Consider the following 18902-nt stretch of genomic DNA (forward strand, 5'->3'; position numbering starts at 1 on the left):
TCGCGTTGGGAAGACTTTATTGCTGACGTTTCAGAGCCGGAGGTGGCCCAGCCCTCTCCGGACAGAACCCTTAACTTAGGCCCCGAGGGCGGGCGGCAGAGTCCCCGGGGCGGGGAGCTGGTGCCCCCGGGGCGGTGTGGAGCCTCGGCCCCGCCTTCACGGGACGCTTCCATTCTGAACCAGCTGCAGGTATTCCTGGTGCAGCTTTTCCTGGGCCTCGAAGAGCTTCTTCAGCTTCTTGGCCTGCCCTTTGCTCAGCTCTTTGCCTTCCGTGTCGTGTGTGGGCAGACCCTGAAAGGCGAGAGCACGGGCGGTCACCGCCCACCGACCAGGCCAGTCCGCCTGCCTGGCATCCACTCCCCGCCACGCTCTGGACCCAGCGCACTGCTCCGAGGTGCCCGTGCTAGCCTCTGGGAAGCGACCATCCTGGGGTGCCCCCCTGCCTGAGGGGTGAGGGGCACCGTTCCCCACCAGGTCGACATGGTTCTGATACGAGCAAATACGTACAAGACCAGTGAGGGAGGCCTGAGGGTCTCGAGGCCAAGCAGCCATGAGTAGCCACGCTGAAGAGCCCCTGGAGCAATGGGCACATCTGTGCCATGGCCCTTCTGGATTGTCTGTGGGGTGAGTCCCTGCAAATCCATCAACCGGCCCAGGCCACAACACCCGGCACCAGAGCCGCTGGGCCGCGGTGAGGGAGGGGCGGCCCTGGGTACTGGGCTGCACGTGCTGGACCTGAAACAGCCCCACATAAGCCCGCCTTCCTGCAAACAGCACCCTGGACAGAGAATCTTCTCAGCCCAAGTTTGAAAACCCCTGTCATCCCAATTTAATGGTCTAACAACGTTCTGAAAAGAAAGAAAGGATTTCTTACGTTTTCATCGAACTTGGAATACTTGTCGCTTTCTGACAAGAACATCTCGCTGGGCGGAACCTTCATCTTGGCCAGCCTTGCCTCCTGGAACACAGACATGGGGTCGCTGCTCCGAGCCCGCGTGGGGACCCATGCCCATGACCCATGCCCGTGACCCCGTGTCGGCTCCCACCCCAGCCCCCAGGTTCAGGGAGCGACGGCTGGGCAGAGGGAAGTGAAAGGAGGGAGCCAGGTGTTTTCTGCAGGAACAGGGGTACGGCCGTGCACGCAGCACAGCAGGATCAAGGCCACAGAAGCCGTCCTGGAGCTCGCGGCCACGTCTGTCCCTGCCCAGGGCTCCCGGCCTCCCTGGGGCACTGTATGAGGGGCCACCGCTGGGGATGGAGGCAGAGGGGGCGCCCGGCTGGGCCCCAAGGAGGCACAGGGGGTAGGGCATGGGGTCAAAGTGCGTTTCCGCCAGCAGCCCGCCCCTGAGCAGACGTTACTTCCTGCTCTTGTCTCTTCCTGGCGGCCTCCTCTTTCTTCCTTCTCTTTTCTTCTTCAGCCTGGGGGACAGCAAACGCCCCGTGAGCTGGAGCTGCCCAGGCCCCTCTTGGGTGGGAGAGGGACAGGACAAGCTCCCTGCCGTCCCCCCGCCCATCCCTGTGAGCTGGGCTCTGACCCAGCCCTGCTCTCGACACGGGGCGGTGACTGGACACCATGCGTGAGGTCACCTGCAGCACAACCAACATGAAGAAAGGACCAGACCTGCCCGGCAGCAGGGGGGCTGCGGTCGGGTGCGGGACCAGGGACAGCACGGCGAGGGCCAACCCTGAGGGGCCCAGGCACCTGGGGAGGGCGGGAGGGGGGCTGGCTGGAGGAGACGGGTGGGAGCCAGAGCCCACTTCCCACCAGGCAGGCAGCGTCCCGGCAGGAGGCAGGGAGGGAGGGCCTGGGGGCTGGGCTGGGCGCCCGTGAGGAGGGGCCCGAGGCTGCCTCGGGAGGTTTGGGCTCGGGCCACCATGTGGACGGCGTGTGCCCCGGACAGGAAGGAGGAACGGGTTTGGGGAACGAAGGTCACGCGTTCCCTCTTGGATGTCTTGGGTTTCGGGTGCTTCCTGGCCAAGCGGAGCCCTCAGGTAGGCGGCTGGACACAGGAGTCTGGGCCAGAGAGGACTCGGCGGTCACAGGCACACAGGTGGCAGAGGGGCCCTGGGACGGGGTGAGGTCACCTGGGTGGGGGGACGCCAGAGAGGCGGGAAATGCAGGCAGTGCAGTGGGGGAAGCAAAGGGAGGGTCCCAGAGAGCAGGGGTCAAGGGCGGGGCCACCCCAGGATGCGCCTTGTCACCGGAGAACCTGAGCAGAGCAGAAGGGGCTGAGGGTGGACGGAGGAAGAGGGACCCGGCACGGAGCTTGGGAGGTGGGAAGATGGGTGCCGAGGGCTTTTGCTTTTCCACTTAGAGACCAGAGGTGCTTATCCCGCTGGGGGAGCAGAAGACAGCCTACGAGGCCGTGGTCCCAGGCGCCTCCACACACGGGGGTTGGGGTGGGATTCCCTCGACTGGAAACTCGAGCTACCAGGGGGAAGGTGTATGGCAAATCCCTCCCGCGAAGGCCTTACGGCCAGTGAAGACATGGGCAGGGGTGACCGATCCAAGTTCACTGCCCCGTCTTTACGCCCCGGGCCGCCTGGGGGGAGAGCGGGAGTGAGCCCCACGTCACCTCCGGGGAAGGGCCGGGGCGGCCCACACGCTGCGGTGTCCAAGGATGGGGAGAACCCGACCCAGGGGACGTGACGCCAGCGGGGGTGACCGAACGGGATGGAAGGGGGGGGAGGGGCCAAGAAGGGCCTGGACTGGGGTCAAAGCCCAGCTCCCGGAACCTCACACCAGCCTGACTCCAGCCAGACCTTCCCCGGCACCCGGGCTCCTTAATTCTCAAGCTCGGCCCCTCCTGGCGTCCACACCAGCGTCCCCGGCGCCCAGCGAAGCCCCGGGCCAGCCTCGCCGCTCTTCTCCCTGACCACCCACCCACCCGTCAGTTCTCCTTGTGGACACCTGTCGAGGCCCCTTCCCAGCCTCCCAAACTCCTCTCCCTGGGGTTTCTTCTTAAGGCCTCTCGGGCCCCGCACCCAGCGAGCTGTGCCCAGCAGATCTGACAGGCACTGCGTCTGTTCCTGCCTCTCTCTTTCTATGGGACGTTGAGGTCCCCGAGAGCAGGGACTGTCCCACTTCACGGAGTCCCTGGCTCAGCCCTGCTCACGGAGGTGTAGTAACATCTGAGGCGTGAGAAGGACGGTGCTGGGGGCGGGAGTGGGTGGAGGTGTGACTGTGACACATTCAACCCCAGGGACAGGGAGACACCACTTCAGGTGAGGGCGAGGTATGACCACACCTGTCAGCTTCGCAGTTTCCTAGAGGTGACAAGTCTTCCCTTGTACCCCGGGTCCTTCATCAGAAGCTGGATCTTGTTGTTGTTGTTGTTAGAAAATTGCCAAGTAGTTACCTATCTAGTCTTTTTACTAAGAGTATAAATGCCAACTCCTAAAGATGAAGTATAAAAACTCCAGTGATATTTACTTTTTCAATAAACACCCAGCTCAGGGAGTTCCCTGGTGGCGCAGTGGTTGAGAATCCGCCTGCCAGTGCAGGGGACACGGGTTCGAGCCCTGATCCGGGAAGATCCCACATGCCACGGAGCAACTAAGCCCGTGGGCCACAACTACTGAGCCTGCGCTCTAGAGCCCACGAGCCACAACTACTGAACCCCGCGCGCCTAGAGCCCGTGCTCCGCAACAAGAGAAGCCACTGCAATGAGAAGCCCACGCACCACAACGAAGAGCAGCCCCCGCTTGCTGCAACTAGAGAAAAGCCAGCGTGCAGCAATGAAGACCAAACGCAGACAATAAAAAAAAAAATAAGAAGAAGAACAACTTAAAACAAAAACCAAAACACCCAGCTCAGGTCACTGCGGTTTTACTCACCCTTTTCTTCTCTTCTCTCTCTCTCAGTAAGGTATCTCTGTCCACCAACTTGACCACAGTGGGCAGTCCTGAAAGGCCAACAGCCGTGAGACGAGGCCGAGCCCAGCGCTGCCCACACCACTCCCGCCCACGGGGCCCCCGAGAGAAGCCGGGGCCTCCTTCCTGCTCGCATAGGTCAAATGTTAATTGTGCTGTGGGGAGGCCTTGCTGCTCAAGACCGAGCACCCAGGAGTCATAAAATAAGACATTCATCTGAGTGTTTAAAATCCAATAATTTTTCATGCAGCCCAAACTCCCACCAAGTCGAAACACAAGCTGTGAAACTTGCTGACGATCCACATGACACAGGCTGCCTCCCACGTGACAGGCCATGAGAAAAGGCGGCCAGTGGCCCCGCAAAAACAGGGCCGCCGGGCAGTCAGGCCGCAGGAGAGGAGGTGCTGGCAGTGATACCCACGAAGGTACAACTACAGGTCCCCCAGGACCACACATCACGGGGGGTTCACCACGTAAAAGGCGGAGCGTCCTCGGACCCGTCCCGGAGTTCTTCCTCTCAAAAGCAATCTCCACCCTGTGTCCCTCCCCTGACCCCGTGTCACGCCCAGAGGACCCACCTTCATGGTCTTCAAACCGCACCCCCAGCTCAGGCAGGATGTCGTCCCGCAAGGCATCGCTGAGCTGCAGGACCTCGGGGACTGTGGACAGAGGAAGCGGTTCGGTCCACTGGGCCCGGAAACGCCCGGGCCCCACGGAAGAGCGCCCCCCTGTGCCTCTGGAGGGGCCGGGCTATTCCACTGGCCACAGATGCAGGAGAAGCCGAGACACAGAGGTCGCGGCCACTGGTGAGCCCAGAGCAGCCCCTGGACCCGTGGCCTGTGCACTGGCTCAGGGCCCTGCTCAGAGGCGGGCACTGACCGCAGAGGTGCACGGACTGGGGAGAGCCCTGCGGGCGGCAGGCCCAGGGGCACTAGGATTCTGCTGCACAGGAATGAGCTCCCCGGTCACTCGGGAAGGCGCCTGGGAGCGCCGAGCCCCCGCGGCCCTGGCAAGGCGATCCTGAGAGAGGCGGCCGCGTCCCACCGTCCAGGGCCCCGGCCCAGCAAGGGATCAGAAGGGGCCAAAGGCCTGGGGGTGGGACCCACGCCCCACCTCGGTGACACTCTGCCTTGGGCACTGGCGCTCCTGGCCAGCCTCGCCCCAGCCGAGGGAAGTGGTCGCCCAGAGCAGGGCTTGAACGGGCAGCGGCCCGGGGAGCCTGGCCGGCCCACTGGCTTTGAAGTGCCTCTTCCAGGAGAGATGGCACACACGCAGCAGCCAGAGTGGGCAGAGCTGAGCAGACGGCTGGCGTGGCCTCTGGGCCTGACGGGACGGGCCCTTCAAGTCTGGACAGTGTTAACCTCTGCACCACCTGGTTAGGGCCGGTGAAGGCCCACGAGCTCGGGGGAGCCTGGGAGAGTCCTGTAACGGCCATCACGGACGGCGCCCAGGGTGTCTGATGCCCAGCCAGACCAGGGAGAGGCCAGCCCGTTTGTACTTGGGCTTGAAGAGTCCATATGGGCTCAAGCCCAACTAAACATGTTCATGCAGACGTCAGGAGAGGCTCACCCGGACATTCCAGCTCTGAGACCCTGACCTCAGGGTGAAGCAGATTCAGCTCTGGGCTAAGAACTGGGCCAGTGGGAACTCCGGCTGGCGCCAGCAAAGCAGACCCCTCCCGCCCTGCGCTGTCCCTCCCCGCAGCACTGACCACGGCCCACGTGGTCACTCACTCACCTGTCCTGTCTCCACTGTGTCCCCAGAACCCGGGGTGCTCCCGCAGCACTGTGCAGGTGCCCCGCAAGTCCACTCACGGGTGAATGAATGAATGGACGATGCCCCACACATCTCAGGGGATGCCCGAGCCCCGGCCACACGTGCAGCGAGACGCACAGTCTCCCGCTTCCCAGCGCCAGTCAAGCAAAAGCCCCGTTCCAGCCCCGCAGCAGGGCTGGTGGGACGAGCCCTTGGTATCTGGTCCCTCCCCTCATTCTGCCCCTCGGGGCCCCTTGCTCAGACGGGTCCCCCCAGAGCCCTGAGGAGACCCCAGGGCACCGGCCCAGGCAAGGGCCCAACGGATGCTTGCTCACCGTAACGGGAAGGGAAGCAGGCTGGCCCTGCCATCATTGCCACCGACTCCCCTCCACACCCTCAGGCCCAACCCCGCCTCCCCGCCATACCCCCAGGGGAGGGACACCCCTCCCTGGGGCCCCTCAGGCGCCATCCTCTAGGTGGCCTCCACAAGGCTGAGAGGGCGACCCTCACCTCCATCTGAGACCTGCTCTGGTCCACGGAGCTCAAACTTGCCCCGGGATTTCCTTCCAAACCTTCTTCTCACTTTAGGAGCTGGCTTTCTCTTCCACCCTCTCCCGACTTACATTTCTGAAGAGGGTCTAGTGCCCACCATAAAGAAAGAGCTCCTACAGCTCAATAAGACGAATGACCCAAGTAAACATGAGCAAAGGGGGACTTCCCTGATGGTGCAGTGGTTAGGAATCCGCCTGCCAGTGCAGGTGACACGGGTTCGAGCCCTGGTCCGGGAAGATCCCACATGACGCAGAGCAACTAAGTCCGCGTGCCACAGCTACTGAAGCCCACACACCTAGAGCCCGTGCTCCGCAGCAAGAGAAGCCACTGCAATGAGAAGCCCACGCACCACAACGAAGAGCAGCCCCCGCTCACCGCAACTAGAGAAAGCCTGTGCGCAGCAACAAATACCCAAAAACGCAGCCAAAAATAAATAAATAAAAATAGATTTTTAAAAATTATTTAAAAAAAAAAAAAAAAAAAACGAGCAAAGAGCCTGAATAGACAACTCTCCAAAGGAGAGGTTCAGACGGCCAAGCAGCTCGTTGTCACTACTCGTCAGGGAAAATGCAAATCAAAGCCGCAATGAGATTCCCCTTCACACCCACCAGGACGGCTATTAACAGAAAATAAAAGGGGCTGACAAGGATGTGGAGAAATCGGAACCCTCGCGCGCACCGCTGGTGGGAACACATAATGGTTCAGCCACCATGCAAAACACTTTGGTGGGTCTTGAAAAAGTTAAACACAGAATTACCGTATGATCCCACAATTCCTCTCCTAAGTGTGTACCCAAAACAACTAAAACAGGGACCCAATCTGATGCTTACACACGCATGTTCACAGCAGCCCTGTTCACCAAAGGTGCAAACACCCATCGACGGCTGAACGGATACATGGAAGTGGTACACGTATCTGGTGACCACTCTGCCCTAAAAGAAATGAAGCACCGCCACGTGCTACAGTGTGGACAGCCCCGAAAACATTCCGCCGAGAAGCCAGAGAAAAGAGGTCGCACAGTGTGCGACTCCATTTATGTGAAATGCCCAGAACAGGTCAATCCAGAGACAGAACACAGGGTGGTGGCTGCCAGGGGCTGGGGCAGGGGGCGTGACCCTGGAGGGTGGAAACATGCTGGGACCAGGAGACGGTGGCTGCACAACACTGGGAAGGCACTCAGCGCCACTGAAGGGTTCACTTTAAAACGGGCAGGCTTACGTTACGCGAGTTCACTTCAATAAGTTATTTCTGTTTAAAGGAAAACCCCAGTTGGATATTTTCCAGGAATTCAATAAACCAACTCTTAAACATATGGAACAAAGGTCTCAGAACAGCTAATGCAACCTTAAAAGAGCACAGACGGGGAGCTTGCCTCCAGGGTGCGGTGGGGGGAGAAGCCCGTACATGGAGACAGAAGATGCTGTCCCCCGCCCCGCCCACCTGCCATGCCAGCAGGAGTGAAGCAAGGCTTTTGGGGTCTTCCCAATGCTGTGCAAATCCGGGTCTGAAGTTGCGGCTCCTGAATCTGGGGCTGGGATGGAGCCTCATGCAAGGCCCAGACAGGAGCGGAGGCTGCCCCGTGGAGAAGAGGCACTGGGACAGCAGTGGGGATGGGCGGATCTGTGTGGACTGGCTCCCAGTGGTGGGTGCACAGAGACGGGGCGCCGGTGGCTGGCAGGGCCCCTTCTGGAAGGAAGCAGCTGCACCACCACGACGGAGCCCAGCAAAGGAAAACAGGTTTCCCTGGACGTGGGCCAAGGCGGCGACCTTCCCAGGGCTCCTGGCAAAGCGTGCTAGCCCCGGGAACCTCACAGCCCTGCAGACGCCAAGGGGCTCTGACTCCAGGCTCTAGAAGGGAAGGAGCGTGTCTCTGTGTGGCCATCTGCTGGACGCCCCTGCCAGCACCTCCCCGTACCCTGCAACTGCGGTCCGCACCCTTCCCCGTGTGTACTGTCCACAGAGCCACAAGGCTCAGGGCGGGGCAGCCTGCATCCATCAGGGCTGGTTACTGTGGGGCGGGGCTGTGACACGGGAGTGGAAAACAGATGGGCAGTGAGCAGGGAGACCTTGTCAGGCGCAGGCTTGGAGATGCTACAAAAGGAGACGGGCTCCACCCACAGATGAACGGATGAGCAAAATATGGTCCATCCACACAATGGAATGTTACTCAGCCTTAAAAAGCAAGGGAGAGGCTTCCCTGGAAGAGCACAGTGGTTAAGAATCCGCCTGCCATTGCAGGGGACACAGGTTCAAGCCCTGGTCCGGGAAGATCCCACATGCCGCAGAGCAACTAAGCCCGCGTGCCACAACTACTGAGCCTGCACTCTAGAGCCCGTGAGCCACAACTACCGAGCCCGCGTGCGACAACTACCGAAGCCCGCATGCCTAGAGCCCGCGCTCCGCAGCAAGAGAAGCCACCGCAATGAGAAGCCCGCGCACCGCAACGAAGAGTAGCCCCCGCTCGCCTCAACTAGAGAAAGCCCGCGTGCAGCACCAAGACCCAGTGCAGCCAAAAATTAATAAATAATTTGTTTTTAAAAAAGGAAGGGAATCCTGATCCAAGCTACAACGTGGATGAGCCTCGAGGACATCACGCCCAGCGAAATAAGCCAGTCACAGAAGGACGAATCCCGTCTGATTCCACTCACGTGGGGTCCCTGCAGGAGTCCCATCCACAGAGACGGGAAGCGACGGTGGGGCCCGGGGCTGGGGGAGGGGAGGGGAGTGAGTGTTCATGGGGACAGAGCGTCCATTTGGGAGGATGGAGAAGTTCTGGAGGCGGATGGGGGTGATGGTGCAAAACAATGTGAATTACTTAAGGCCACTGAACTTTACACTTAGAAATGGTTGAGGTGGAAACTCCTACATTGTGTACAGTTAACCCCAGTAAAAGAACGACGACAGCTAATGGCTACCATCTCTCCAGCGGCAGAGAGGCTCCCGACGCCCTGCCGGCCTCCCACTCTGACCGTGTGCCCGTCCCGGCCCTTCTAACTTCTTCCCAACTTCCCAAGCCTCTCCTGGTCACACACCCACACTCCACATCCCTGCTGGCCAGGCCTGAGCTCTCTGGCCAAACGGACTGTGGGCACTAAAGGAGAAACTGCTGCTTTCTTCTCTGTCGGTAGAGTCCCCCTGCTCTGCTGGCCCTGGGACAGGCCCCGGCCAGCTCCCGCCCCACCCCGGGGCCTGCCCACTCCCCACTGAGGCATAGCTCCCCTGGAGGCTCCCTGACCGCCTATCTGGCCTCTGCCGGCTCCACCCTTGGGAGGCCCCACCCGGATGAGCTCCAGGTGTGACTTCTCATTACACAGGGGACTGGGGGGGGGGTGCACAGCACACCAGGCGACGACAGTGGGGGTCTGCCCCGACCCCCATGTGACCCCAGGCAAGGCCTCTACCCTCCAGGGGCTTCGCTGCCCACCTCTGTCGAATCACGAACATTAAAGAAGCAACGTGAGGACAGCAGCTGGACCAGGCCCGGAACCTCGCAAGGTCAGTTTCAGCCGTGGTGGTCATTTGTGAGTCCAGACCACCACAGTAAGAAGCAGACTGCCTGACTGAGGCCACTCACCGCCCGCTTAACAACTGCTCAAAACTGGCCCCAAAGACAACACGTCTGATCCCAGCTCATCCCAAGTCCCCAGGGCCGCTGGCGAGGCCCCGAGCAGAACCTAGAACTGTCCCCAGCAGAGGCTGTGCAGTCACCACGGAGCCTCTGCAGGGCAGGGACAAGGACACCTCCAGTCCTCACCCTGCGGACGCCCCAGAGAGCAGAACCCAGTCACCACAAACAAAAGAGGTGAGGAAGCGCTGGCCCCTCAGTGTCCCCAGGCTCTGCTCGGCTGCTCTGACCGTAGGGGCACTTGGTCTAGACGTCTGTGTGGCTACCAGACTTGACTGGGGCGGGGGGGGGGGTCCCTGGATCTAGCGATCAGAGGCCAGGGACGCTGCTCATCGCCTACAGCACCCAGGACAACGTGCAGCAGAGGACCGGCCAGGCGTGCCCAGGCCACGGAGCGCGTGACGGCCTCACCTCTGTGCTCACGGGCGACCCTTCGCACTCCTTCCCGGAACTCCGACAACACCTGCAGGTACGGCATGACTGTGGGCTCGAGCTGCGGAGAGAACATTTTGGGTCACCGAGAGACCAGCCACCCTCGTGTTTATGAAGGACAGAGCCCAGTACACGCGCCTCAGGGCAGGGCTGCCAAGGGACGTGTGGCTGGCAGACGCCCCGTTGTGACCTGCGTCCAGGGTGCGCGTGCCCATCCCCGACGGTCGGCTCATGGACACGGGGGCGTCCCGCGTGGCGGCGCGGACAGCACAGTAAGAGGGTCCCCTTCCCCCCAGCGAACTGAGTCCTGTGGGCGGCCCCGCCCAGTGGCTCACAGGAGCCCCTTTGTCTCAGGCAGACACACGGCTATTAAAAGCCTGTCCGTAAGGTGACACTGGGCGTTCCCAGGAGGGATGGTTTTCCGAGGCTGAGGCCGTTCCTCCTGGGCTGGGGCCTCCCTTCCACTGGGGCCGGCACCACGGAGCCCGGCCGTGCTTGGGTCCGACCTGAGGCCACACACACGCCTGTGTACCATCAACTGTCTGCTGTCCACACGCACCCTCACATCTGCGCAACACTGAACCACCCGCGGTGACTCAGGGGTGGCCATGGGACGCAAAGCCCACTGGAAAAGGAAAACCCAAGAGGGCGAATCCAAACCAGAGAAATAACAATTTTATGGAAAACCTTTTTTGTTACATCTACCATATTTTTCCACTAGACTTTTGAGCAAGGTCTCCGTGCCTCCGTGCAGCTCAGTGACCAAAATCCCAACGATTAAATGCAAAGGCTGGTGAGGCTGCCAAGCCCTCAGCACGGCCTAAGCGACTTCAGGCCCAATCTTGCGCGTGGGCTGAGGACACGCCTACCCGCCCGCACACGCACACGGCCGCGGGGGAGCCTCGCTGCGGGGAGCTGGCCAGCGTGCCTGAGGTCGGCCTGGAGGAGGGTCTCAGGCCGGCACCCCCAGCGGCCCAGCTGACTACACTACCCGAGCACACGCTGTAGACCGCTCAGTATTAGGTGGTTCAAGACCTGCTCCTAAAACCATGCAGGTCTGGAAGTAAAGCCGTGAACTCTGAAAGGCATGACTTCGGGCCTGTCCTTCGGCCCAGCCGGCACCCACCACGCTTCTCGGGGCCGCTTATTCCAGGCAGCTCTCTTCAAAGGGCGGGTGGAGGAGGCTTGGGGGCCAGAAACACCAGGCATCCGATGCTGGACGCATTTTTTTATTTTTTATTTTTGTGGTACGTGGGCCTCTCACCGCCGCGGAGGCTCAGCGGCCATGGCTCACGGGCCCAGCTGCTCCACGGCACGTGGGATCCTCCCGGACCGGGGCACGAACTCACGACCCCTGCATCGGCGGGCGGACCCTCAACCACTGCGCCACCAGGGAAGCCCTGGACACATTTTTTTAAAGCTCAAAGGCAGACTTCCTTCCAAGGTGTTTCTAGTGTGTGTTTCTCCTTAAAGAAAATACACGTCTAGTATTGCTTACACGAGAAAACAAAGCAACCGCGTGGGTTTCCTTCCTAAAAAGCACCAAGTACCACAGCAACAGCCACTTCCAAGGCTGACAAGGGGCCCGGGGACAGGGCCTGGCATTCTGTTTCCTGGGGTGCAAGTCAGCTCCTGGGGAAACACCCCTAAACTCCGTCCGCAGGAGAGAGTGCCTCACGCCGTCCCTCACTGGGTAACAGGACTTTTAAAAGGTTTTGCCTTTTTACTTTGGACTTGACCCGTTACGTGTACGCATTTATATGTGCCTTCTAACCAAATACTTGAAGAGCGTTCCCGACCACGGGAGGAGGGCGAGCGCGTCTCAGATGAACCTGAGTGTGTGCCTGTCCTACGTGATGTTCCTCCCGCAGCAGAAACCGTGTGTCTGCCCGGATGCCAAGTTCGAAGGAGACACCAACAACCACTGGCGAGTTTTCTCACTTGCACGGACCCACTGGACAGACGGTTCCACATGTTGTCTGCCTACAGGTGCACGCATGCCGGGAAACGCGGGTGCGGGACTCCTGACGCCCTATGGCCGTAGTGACGCCCATGGCCGTGGTGATGCCCCGCGGCCATGGCTCAGATGCTTGGGGGCTGAGGACCGTCCCGTGCAGCCTGGTCTCCTGGGACCGAGCTCACAAAGACAACACAGCTGGTGGTGAGGACGGGGGCGGACTGTGCCCAACTCCCCAGCCAGGCCGAGACTCGGCCACGTGGGGCTCAGGCTGGAGGGCCCAGGGCAGGCTGGGACCTACTGCTGGTCTCAGACGCCCCAGGAGGGAACACCAAATTGGCGGGGCGGCCAGCAGGGAGCTTCTCTGGGCCCAGGTGTGCTTTACTCACATTGAGGCTGGTTCCAGGTCCTCCAACGGGGAAACCCAGGGAGCTTTCCTCTTCTATGGCCCCGAAGATCTAGGGAAGAAAGAGGCATGCAGGACAGGAGGTCCTGAGAGGTGGCAGGCGGGGACCGGTCCTCGAAACACGCTGCTGCGCCCGGGAGGGGCGGGCCGAAGTGCCGACGGCCTTGCCGGGTGGGGAGAGACGGAAACCTAGGCCTAGGTGCCCCCGCACCTGACCCAGGACGAGGTCTGGCTCCTGCTGCCCTTCCGGCCCCTTCCCAGCCTGAGCCGCTGGACCACGGAGCCCCCTGCAGAGGACCCGGGACTTATCAGCACGAGGTGGGCGTGGTGAACAACATGTTAGGGCCACTTGTGGGAGAAAGCCCTGGTGCTTTTCAAACCTCCAGACAGGAGGGGAAAAGCAGAGGCAAAGAGGCGAAATTGCTCGGAGCGAGGGCAGGGGCGGGGGGCTTGCTGTCTCGGGCACAGGCGTGGCAGGACCTGAGAACAGAGCAGCGCAGCTCCCGTGACCCACGGGCCCGCACGGGCACCGTCGCAGGGGGCTCACCTTCAGCATGTGCGTGAGGTACCGGGCGATGCTCTCCAGCAGGGCGCGGTTGGGCCTCCTCCTCGCGGCCTTCCGCGCTGCCATGTAGTGGTTGCACTGGCCAACCAGAGCCCGCATCTCCTCCAGGACGGTGCGCGTGTCGACATTATCACAGAGCGCCTCGTGGACCGCCGCCTTCTTGTCGTAAAAGCTGAACGGGAAGCGGAAGAGGAAGGCGGGGGGCATCAGACAGACGACCTTTCCGGGGCGGCCCGTTCTGAGCGTGGCTCTGCACGAGTGGGAGGGATGGCGCCACCGGCCTCCCCACTGGCGGGCGTGCTGCGGGGACCGCCCGTGGGCCCCAGAGAGAAGGCGCCGCCTCACCTCTTGTTCAGCTCTGTTTCCTTGTCTTCCCACTTCTCAAACTGACCGGCTACCTCAATGGGGGCTCGGAGGAGGTCTTTCACGTTTAAGAAAAACTCCTAAAATATGAAAATTCCTTTTAAGAGCATTCAGACCTTTCCATCCCAGAGAAACCTGGGAAAGAGCCGTTCTACTGACGTGCCTCCACTGCAGGTGCGATCTGAACGTCACACAGGTGTAGGAAGGGAAGGGAAAGGTTTTCCTTTGAGACAAGTGGGTCCGGTTTCAGCCTTGGGGGCCCCTGAGGTGCAGCCAGCAGGTGGGGCTGAATGAAAGGCGCCACACGTGACATGAGGTGTCTTGGGAAGGTGGCGCGGAGCTGGCCTCCCCCCAGAGCTTAGTGGCCTTGGCCGCGTCCCGTTCCCTCTGGGGGACATGGGGAGCAGGCACCACCTCCCCCTGTGCTGGCCCAGAGCTGCCTCGGGGAGGCGGGACCCACGTTCAGGAGCTTCTCGTACTGCAGCGCCGACTCCATGGTGTTGGCCGAGTAGTCCAGCGCGTCCTTCCACGAGTGCATGAGGAAGGCCAGGCGCAGCTGCCGGGCTGGGGAGAGAGGCGCGGGGCTCCTTACCTCCCGAGCAGCTCCAACCCCGTGCCTCCGACAACAGAAGCGTCCAGGCCTCTTTACCTGAGTGCTTCTTCAGCGCGTCTTTAATGGTGATGAAGTTCTTGAGCGACTTGGACATCTTGCAGCCGGCGATGGTCAGGTGGCCCGTGTGCAGGAAGTACCTGACCCAGCAGTCGTTTTCAAAGTAGGCCTGAGTGGACAGGGTGGGCGCGGGGGTCAGGGGCGCCGCTGCAGGCCGGACAGAGGGTGCCGGCCGCTTTCTGGGCGCCTGACGTGCAGAAGGAGCGCCGCCCGGCGTGAATCCGGGCCTGCGCTGCCAAGGGCCAGGCTGCTCACACGCGAGCCGGACTAAGTAATGCGGTTCAGAGCCCCTGACGTGGAGGCCAGGCTCTGCTGGGGAGCACCTCGCCGCCCCCCGTGTGTGCCCAGGACGGCGACCTCGGCCCCTACCTCCGACTGCGCCAGCTCGTTGTCATGGTGGGGGAAGCGGAGGTCGAAGCCCCCTCCGTGAAGGTCCATTGAGGCTCCGAGGAGGGTGCCTGCCATGGCCGAGCACTCGATGTGCCACCCTGGACGCCCCTAGGGACCCAAACGTGGTGAGCGCCCTGACCGCCCCCTGTGACGGGCCGGGACTCGCTCCCCTGTCCACGACCCTCAGAACCCCTGAGCTCTATGGGAACGAGGGTCAAGTCCCGCACACGAAAAGACGCATAGGGCCCCAGGCTATAAAGGTCACAACAAGCTTCGCGAAGGCCAAGGAATCCCCCGCTCCCGACACCTCTTCCCACAGCTCTGGGCCACCAGGACTGTTGTCACAGGGGATGTCGGAGGGCGGATCCGTCCCCCAGTACCCCGGGTCAGAGACTGTTGGGACAGAGGGGCCTCTGAGGTGGTCCAATGCCACCACCCCAGCCATGCAGCGGAAGACACAAGTCCCAGGAAGGCAGTGAGATGACAGCCCCAGGCCCAGGCGCCCCATCCCGGGTGCTCACCTTTCCCCAGGGGCATGGCCAGGATGGCTCCCCGGGCTTGGAGGCCTTCCAGAGGGCGAAGTCGCTGGGGGACCGCTTCTCACTCAGGCGCTCGGCCGAGACACTCAGGTCGCCTGCGGACACAGGGGAGGCGGGTACTCGGTGGATGGAACTGTCTCGGTCCAGGGACGATTCAGGTACTTGTTTGTTAACTTGGTCAAGCACTCCTTCAAGTTGACTGTGACCAGATTTTGGAGTTGCCCAGGGTCTAGATACGAAGCCCTAACCGCAAGCTCAGAAGCCACGGCCTCACAAGCCGGCGTCCAAGGGCAACGACCCCTGGACCTGGACCCGCACCCCCGCCTCCACTGCCGCCCCACCTCGGCCCCTCGTCTAGGACAACGACAGCGCCTGGCCCAGAGTGTGAGGCGCTGTTCTCATGGGCTGCCTCGGGGACCCGGGCTCGTGTAGGCGGGATCTTGTACTAACACCCGGCGGGCCTCTTGGCTGTGGTTCTGGGGGGCGTAAGGGCGACCAGGCTGCTGTGTGTGGCGCCCCCAGCCTGAAGGTGGCAAATCAGGACACTCACTGGGCCTCCCGTGTCCACACAGGGCAGCTGCGGGAAGGAGGCTATGGACCAGTCTAACCCCAAGAGCGAACGGGGAGCACTGCTCCCTGGGCCAAGTTCCATTTCCTTGGAAGACCCTCCCCCTCTCCCTCCCCCTCCCCACACCCGCTGAACGCAGATGAAGCCAGCCAGAACGGGAATCCACGGCCCCACGGGAGACGTCCCCAGACCACGTGCTGGGGCCACGGACACATCGGCCTCCTGAAAATGAACACCCACCGGTCAGCCCAGCCTGCAGGCGGAGCATCCCCGAGTGGGGAGGCAGTGGGGGCTGCCTGCTGGGTGATGGGGCCTGCCCGGCACTCAGGTCCTAGAGGGCCTCACCAGGGCGCCTGCTGGAAAACTCCAGAACAGGAATGACTCTCATTCTCCTGTCCAGGCTGCAAACGCAGGATGACTGGAAAAAGGCCACTTTGGGAGGGACACAGTGCAGACGGAGGCACCGCTGAACACAAAGACTGTGACGGTGAAACAGGCACTAAACGCAGAATACTTGGAAAACACGACCAAGAACCAGGAAAAGGTGCCACAGTTGGAAACGCAGGGATAACTGCTATTAACATGTTGTTGGAAACGTAGGGGTAACTGCTATTAACATGCTGTTGGAAACGCAGGGATAACTGCTATTAACATGCTGTTGGAAACGCAGGGGTAACTGCTATTAACGTGTTGTTGGAAACGCAGGGGTAACTGCTATTAACGTGTTGTTGGAAACGCAGGGGTAACTGCTATTGTGTTGTTGGAAACGCAGGGGTAACTGCTATTAACGTGTTGTTGGAAACGCAGGGGTAACTGCTATTAACGTGTTGTTGGAAACGCAGGGGTAACTGCTATTAACGTGTTGTTGGAAACGCAGGGGTAACTGCTATTAACGTGTTGTTGGAAACGTAGGGGTAACTGCTATTAACGTGTTGTTGGAAACGTAGGGGTAACTGCTATTAACGTGTTGTTGGAAACGTAGGGGTAACTGCTATTAACATGTTGTTGGAAACGCAGGGGTAATTGCTATTAACATGATGTTGGAAACGTAGGGGTAACTACTATTAACATGTTGGTGTCTTGACTTGTGGGTATGTGGGTTTTTTAACCCATGTAAGAAGAACATAGACACATCCAACAAACAGGACAAGCGCTTCTCACCGTGCGCATTTTAACCATGGCGTCGGCGACGGCGACGGCAGTTACTCAAAAACGTAATCTGACCTGGCGCCGGGACCTTCTCTTTTACCCACCCTTTACCGGACAGATAACATACCTTGAGGTTTTAAACTTTTCTTTATAATGAACATGGTTACTCATGAATGTATCTAACTTTAAAAATTAACTTTGAAAAATTCTGTGACAGAGGACCTCCTGTCTCCCACGCCCTTCCCCCACTCTGCATTTGACACAAATGTCACTACCTGGTAACGCCTGCTATTCGCTCCTGATTCTGTACGGAAGAGAGCTAAACCACACGATCCCTCGGCTTCCCCCTCCTGGTGTCACTCCTGGTCCCCTGACACGGCTCTCCCACCGTGAGCCCCACAATCTGAGTGGCCTGCCTCCGATGCCTGGCCCTGCTCAGCGGCCGTGAGTCTGAAACGCCGTTGGGTCGGATGGTCACGCTGTTAAACTAACTCGGTCTTTCCTCCATGTTTCTGTGTCGTCCTGTTTTAAGTTCTGATACCTCTTTAGAACAGAGCCCTTGAGGTAAAGATACTTGATCAAAACGTATGAACATCGTACAGTCGTACATTGACGGCACTGTAACCTGTACAGTAAAGCTGCCTTTGTGTCCTGACAAAGACTCCTGAGTCTGTCTAAGGCCTGAAGTCTGGGGAGACTCTGTCAGCAACCCAGGACTTCAGTTCAGTCCTGGACAGTGTCTCCTCCAACCGCAGCCCGGAAATTCACAAGTCTGCCTGGCCGCTGACCATGCAACGGCATACAGACAGAAGTTTACCACCCACTAGACCCTCTAATTGTTTAATATCTTCTACAACGTCTAATACATCACATCTTTACAGCTACCTGTCCATTTATCGTCACATTTGAAAATCTGGACATAAGCCTGGTATATACTTATGCTCTAAAGTATACCTAATGGTGAAATTTAAATAAGGACAGGGACTTTGCCAGTGGTGCAGTGGTTAAGAATCCGCCTGCCAATGCAGGGGACACGGGTTCAAGCCCTGGTCCAGGAAGATCCCACATGCCACAGAGCAACTAAGCCCATGCGCCACAACCACTAAAGCGCACGTGCCTAGAGCCCGTGCTCCGCAACAAGAGAGGCTACCACACCGCAACAAAAAATAGTCCCCGCTCACTGCAACTAGAGAAAGCCCACGCACAGCAACAAAGACCCAACACAGTCAAAGGATAAAAAAAAAAAAAAAAAAAAAAGAACATCCTTTATCTTAAAAAATAAATAAATAAATAGATGTAAGGACGATAAAAGCGAAAACTGTACCCGTGGTTAAAAAAAGATGAACGTATTTATGGCCAAAGTGCCTCCCAGAAACGCTGGTGGATAAATAGCGTGTGTCCGGCAGTGTGAGAGCAGCCCCTGCACTGCTCCCCCCGATACACTGAGGGGGTGAAAGTAAACACTTATGAAAGACAAGTAGAATCCCGCCTGGTCCAGAAAAGGCACTGTGTCTCTGTTTAAAATGTTTGGATCAAGATGGGCCCGGGGCTGTCGTTATACATGGTCACACTCTCTGCGCTGAGAACACAGCCGCTCTGAGCTGCTGCCCGAGCTTCTCACGGCAGGACAGCTCTGCCCACAGCCACAGTCTGGACTTCCAGATAAGGACCGGGCTTCAGTTCCCACCTTCCTTTTCCCACAGCCGCCTTACAAGTAACAGCTGCTCGCTCCTGCCCTGGGATGGGGGACTGCCCTTCCCCGCCCAGTGCCCACCTCCGGCCCTACTCATGGGGTCGGTAAGTAAACAACCTGTGTCTACTCCCTCACTGGGGGTACTGCACGCCTTCGACCACAGCACCCTGGGGCTTTCCCTCCGCAGGCTCCCCGCTGCCCCGCGTGGGTCAGCACCACCTGATTCCTCTCCACACACCCGCCTGGGTGCCCAGCACAGCCCACCCGACCCTTGGGTGCTCTGGGTGCCGAGAGACCAGCAAAGTCCAACCCCATGGCCGAGGCCCCGAGGTCTGTACGCTTCTCAGGATGGCGCTGCAGCCACT

At 60.0% G+C, this 18902-nt stretch overlaps 1 protein-coding gene across 5 annotated transcripts in view; it reads right to left on the minus strand.

The window, feature by feature from the left end:
* Window positions 1-18902, minus strand: part of CARS1 (cysteinyl-tRNA synthetase 1) — a 47219-nt gene continuing 28317 nt past the window's right edge. For 3 of the 5 annotated variants that reach the window (XM_012536128.3, XM_004278138.4, XM_033402518.2), the window contains 13 exons: window positions 15110-15222; window positions 14568-14696; window positions 14178-14307; window positions 13989-14092; window positions 13511-13608; window positions 13148-13337; window positions 12584-12652; window positions 10217-10298; window positions 4452-4532; window positions 3838-3905; window positions 1360-1419; window positions 875-958; window positions 1-291 (listed from right to left, as the gene is read on the minus strand). In XM_012536128.3, the coding sequence (XP_012391582.1) occupies window positions 157-291; window positions 875-958; window positions 1360-1419; window positions 3838-3905; window positions 4452-4532; window positions 10217-10298; window positions 12584-12652; window positions 13148-13337; window positions 13511-13608; window positions 13989-14092; window positions 14178-14307; window positions 14568-14696; window positions 15110-15222 (1343 nt within the window). In that variant the 3' untranslated portion in view covers window positions 1-156. Of the gene's footprint in view, window positions 292-874; window positions 959-1359; window positions 1420-1535; window positions 2086-3837; window positions 3906-4451; window positions 4533-10216; window positions 10299-12583; window positions 12653-13147; window positions 13338-13510; window positions 13609-13988; window positions 14093-14177; window positions 14308-14567; window positions 14697-15109; window positions 15223-18902 lie in introns of those variants that run through there. The other 2 variants (XR_007478949.1, XR_007478948.1) reach the window with 2 other exon arrangements.

The sequence above is a fragment of the Orcinus orca genome, chromosome 8, assembly GCF_937001465.1.
Source record: "Orcinus orca chromosome 8, mOrcOrc1.1, whole genome shotgun sequence".
Lineage (NCBI taxonomy): Eukaryota > Metazoa > Chordata > Mammalia > Artiodactyla > Delphinidae > Orcinus > Orcinus orca.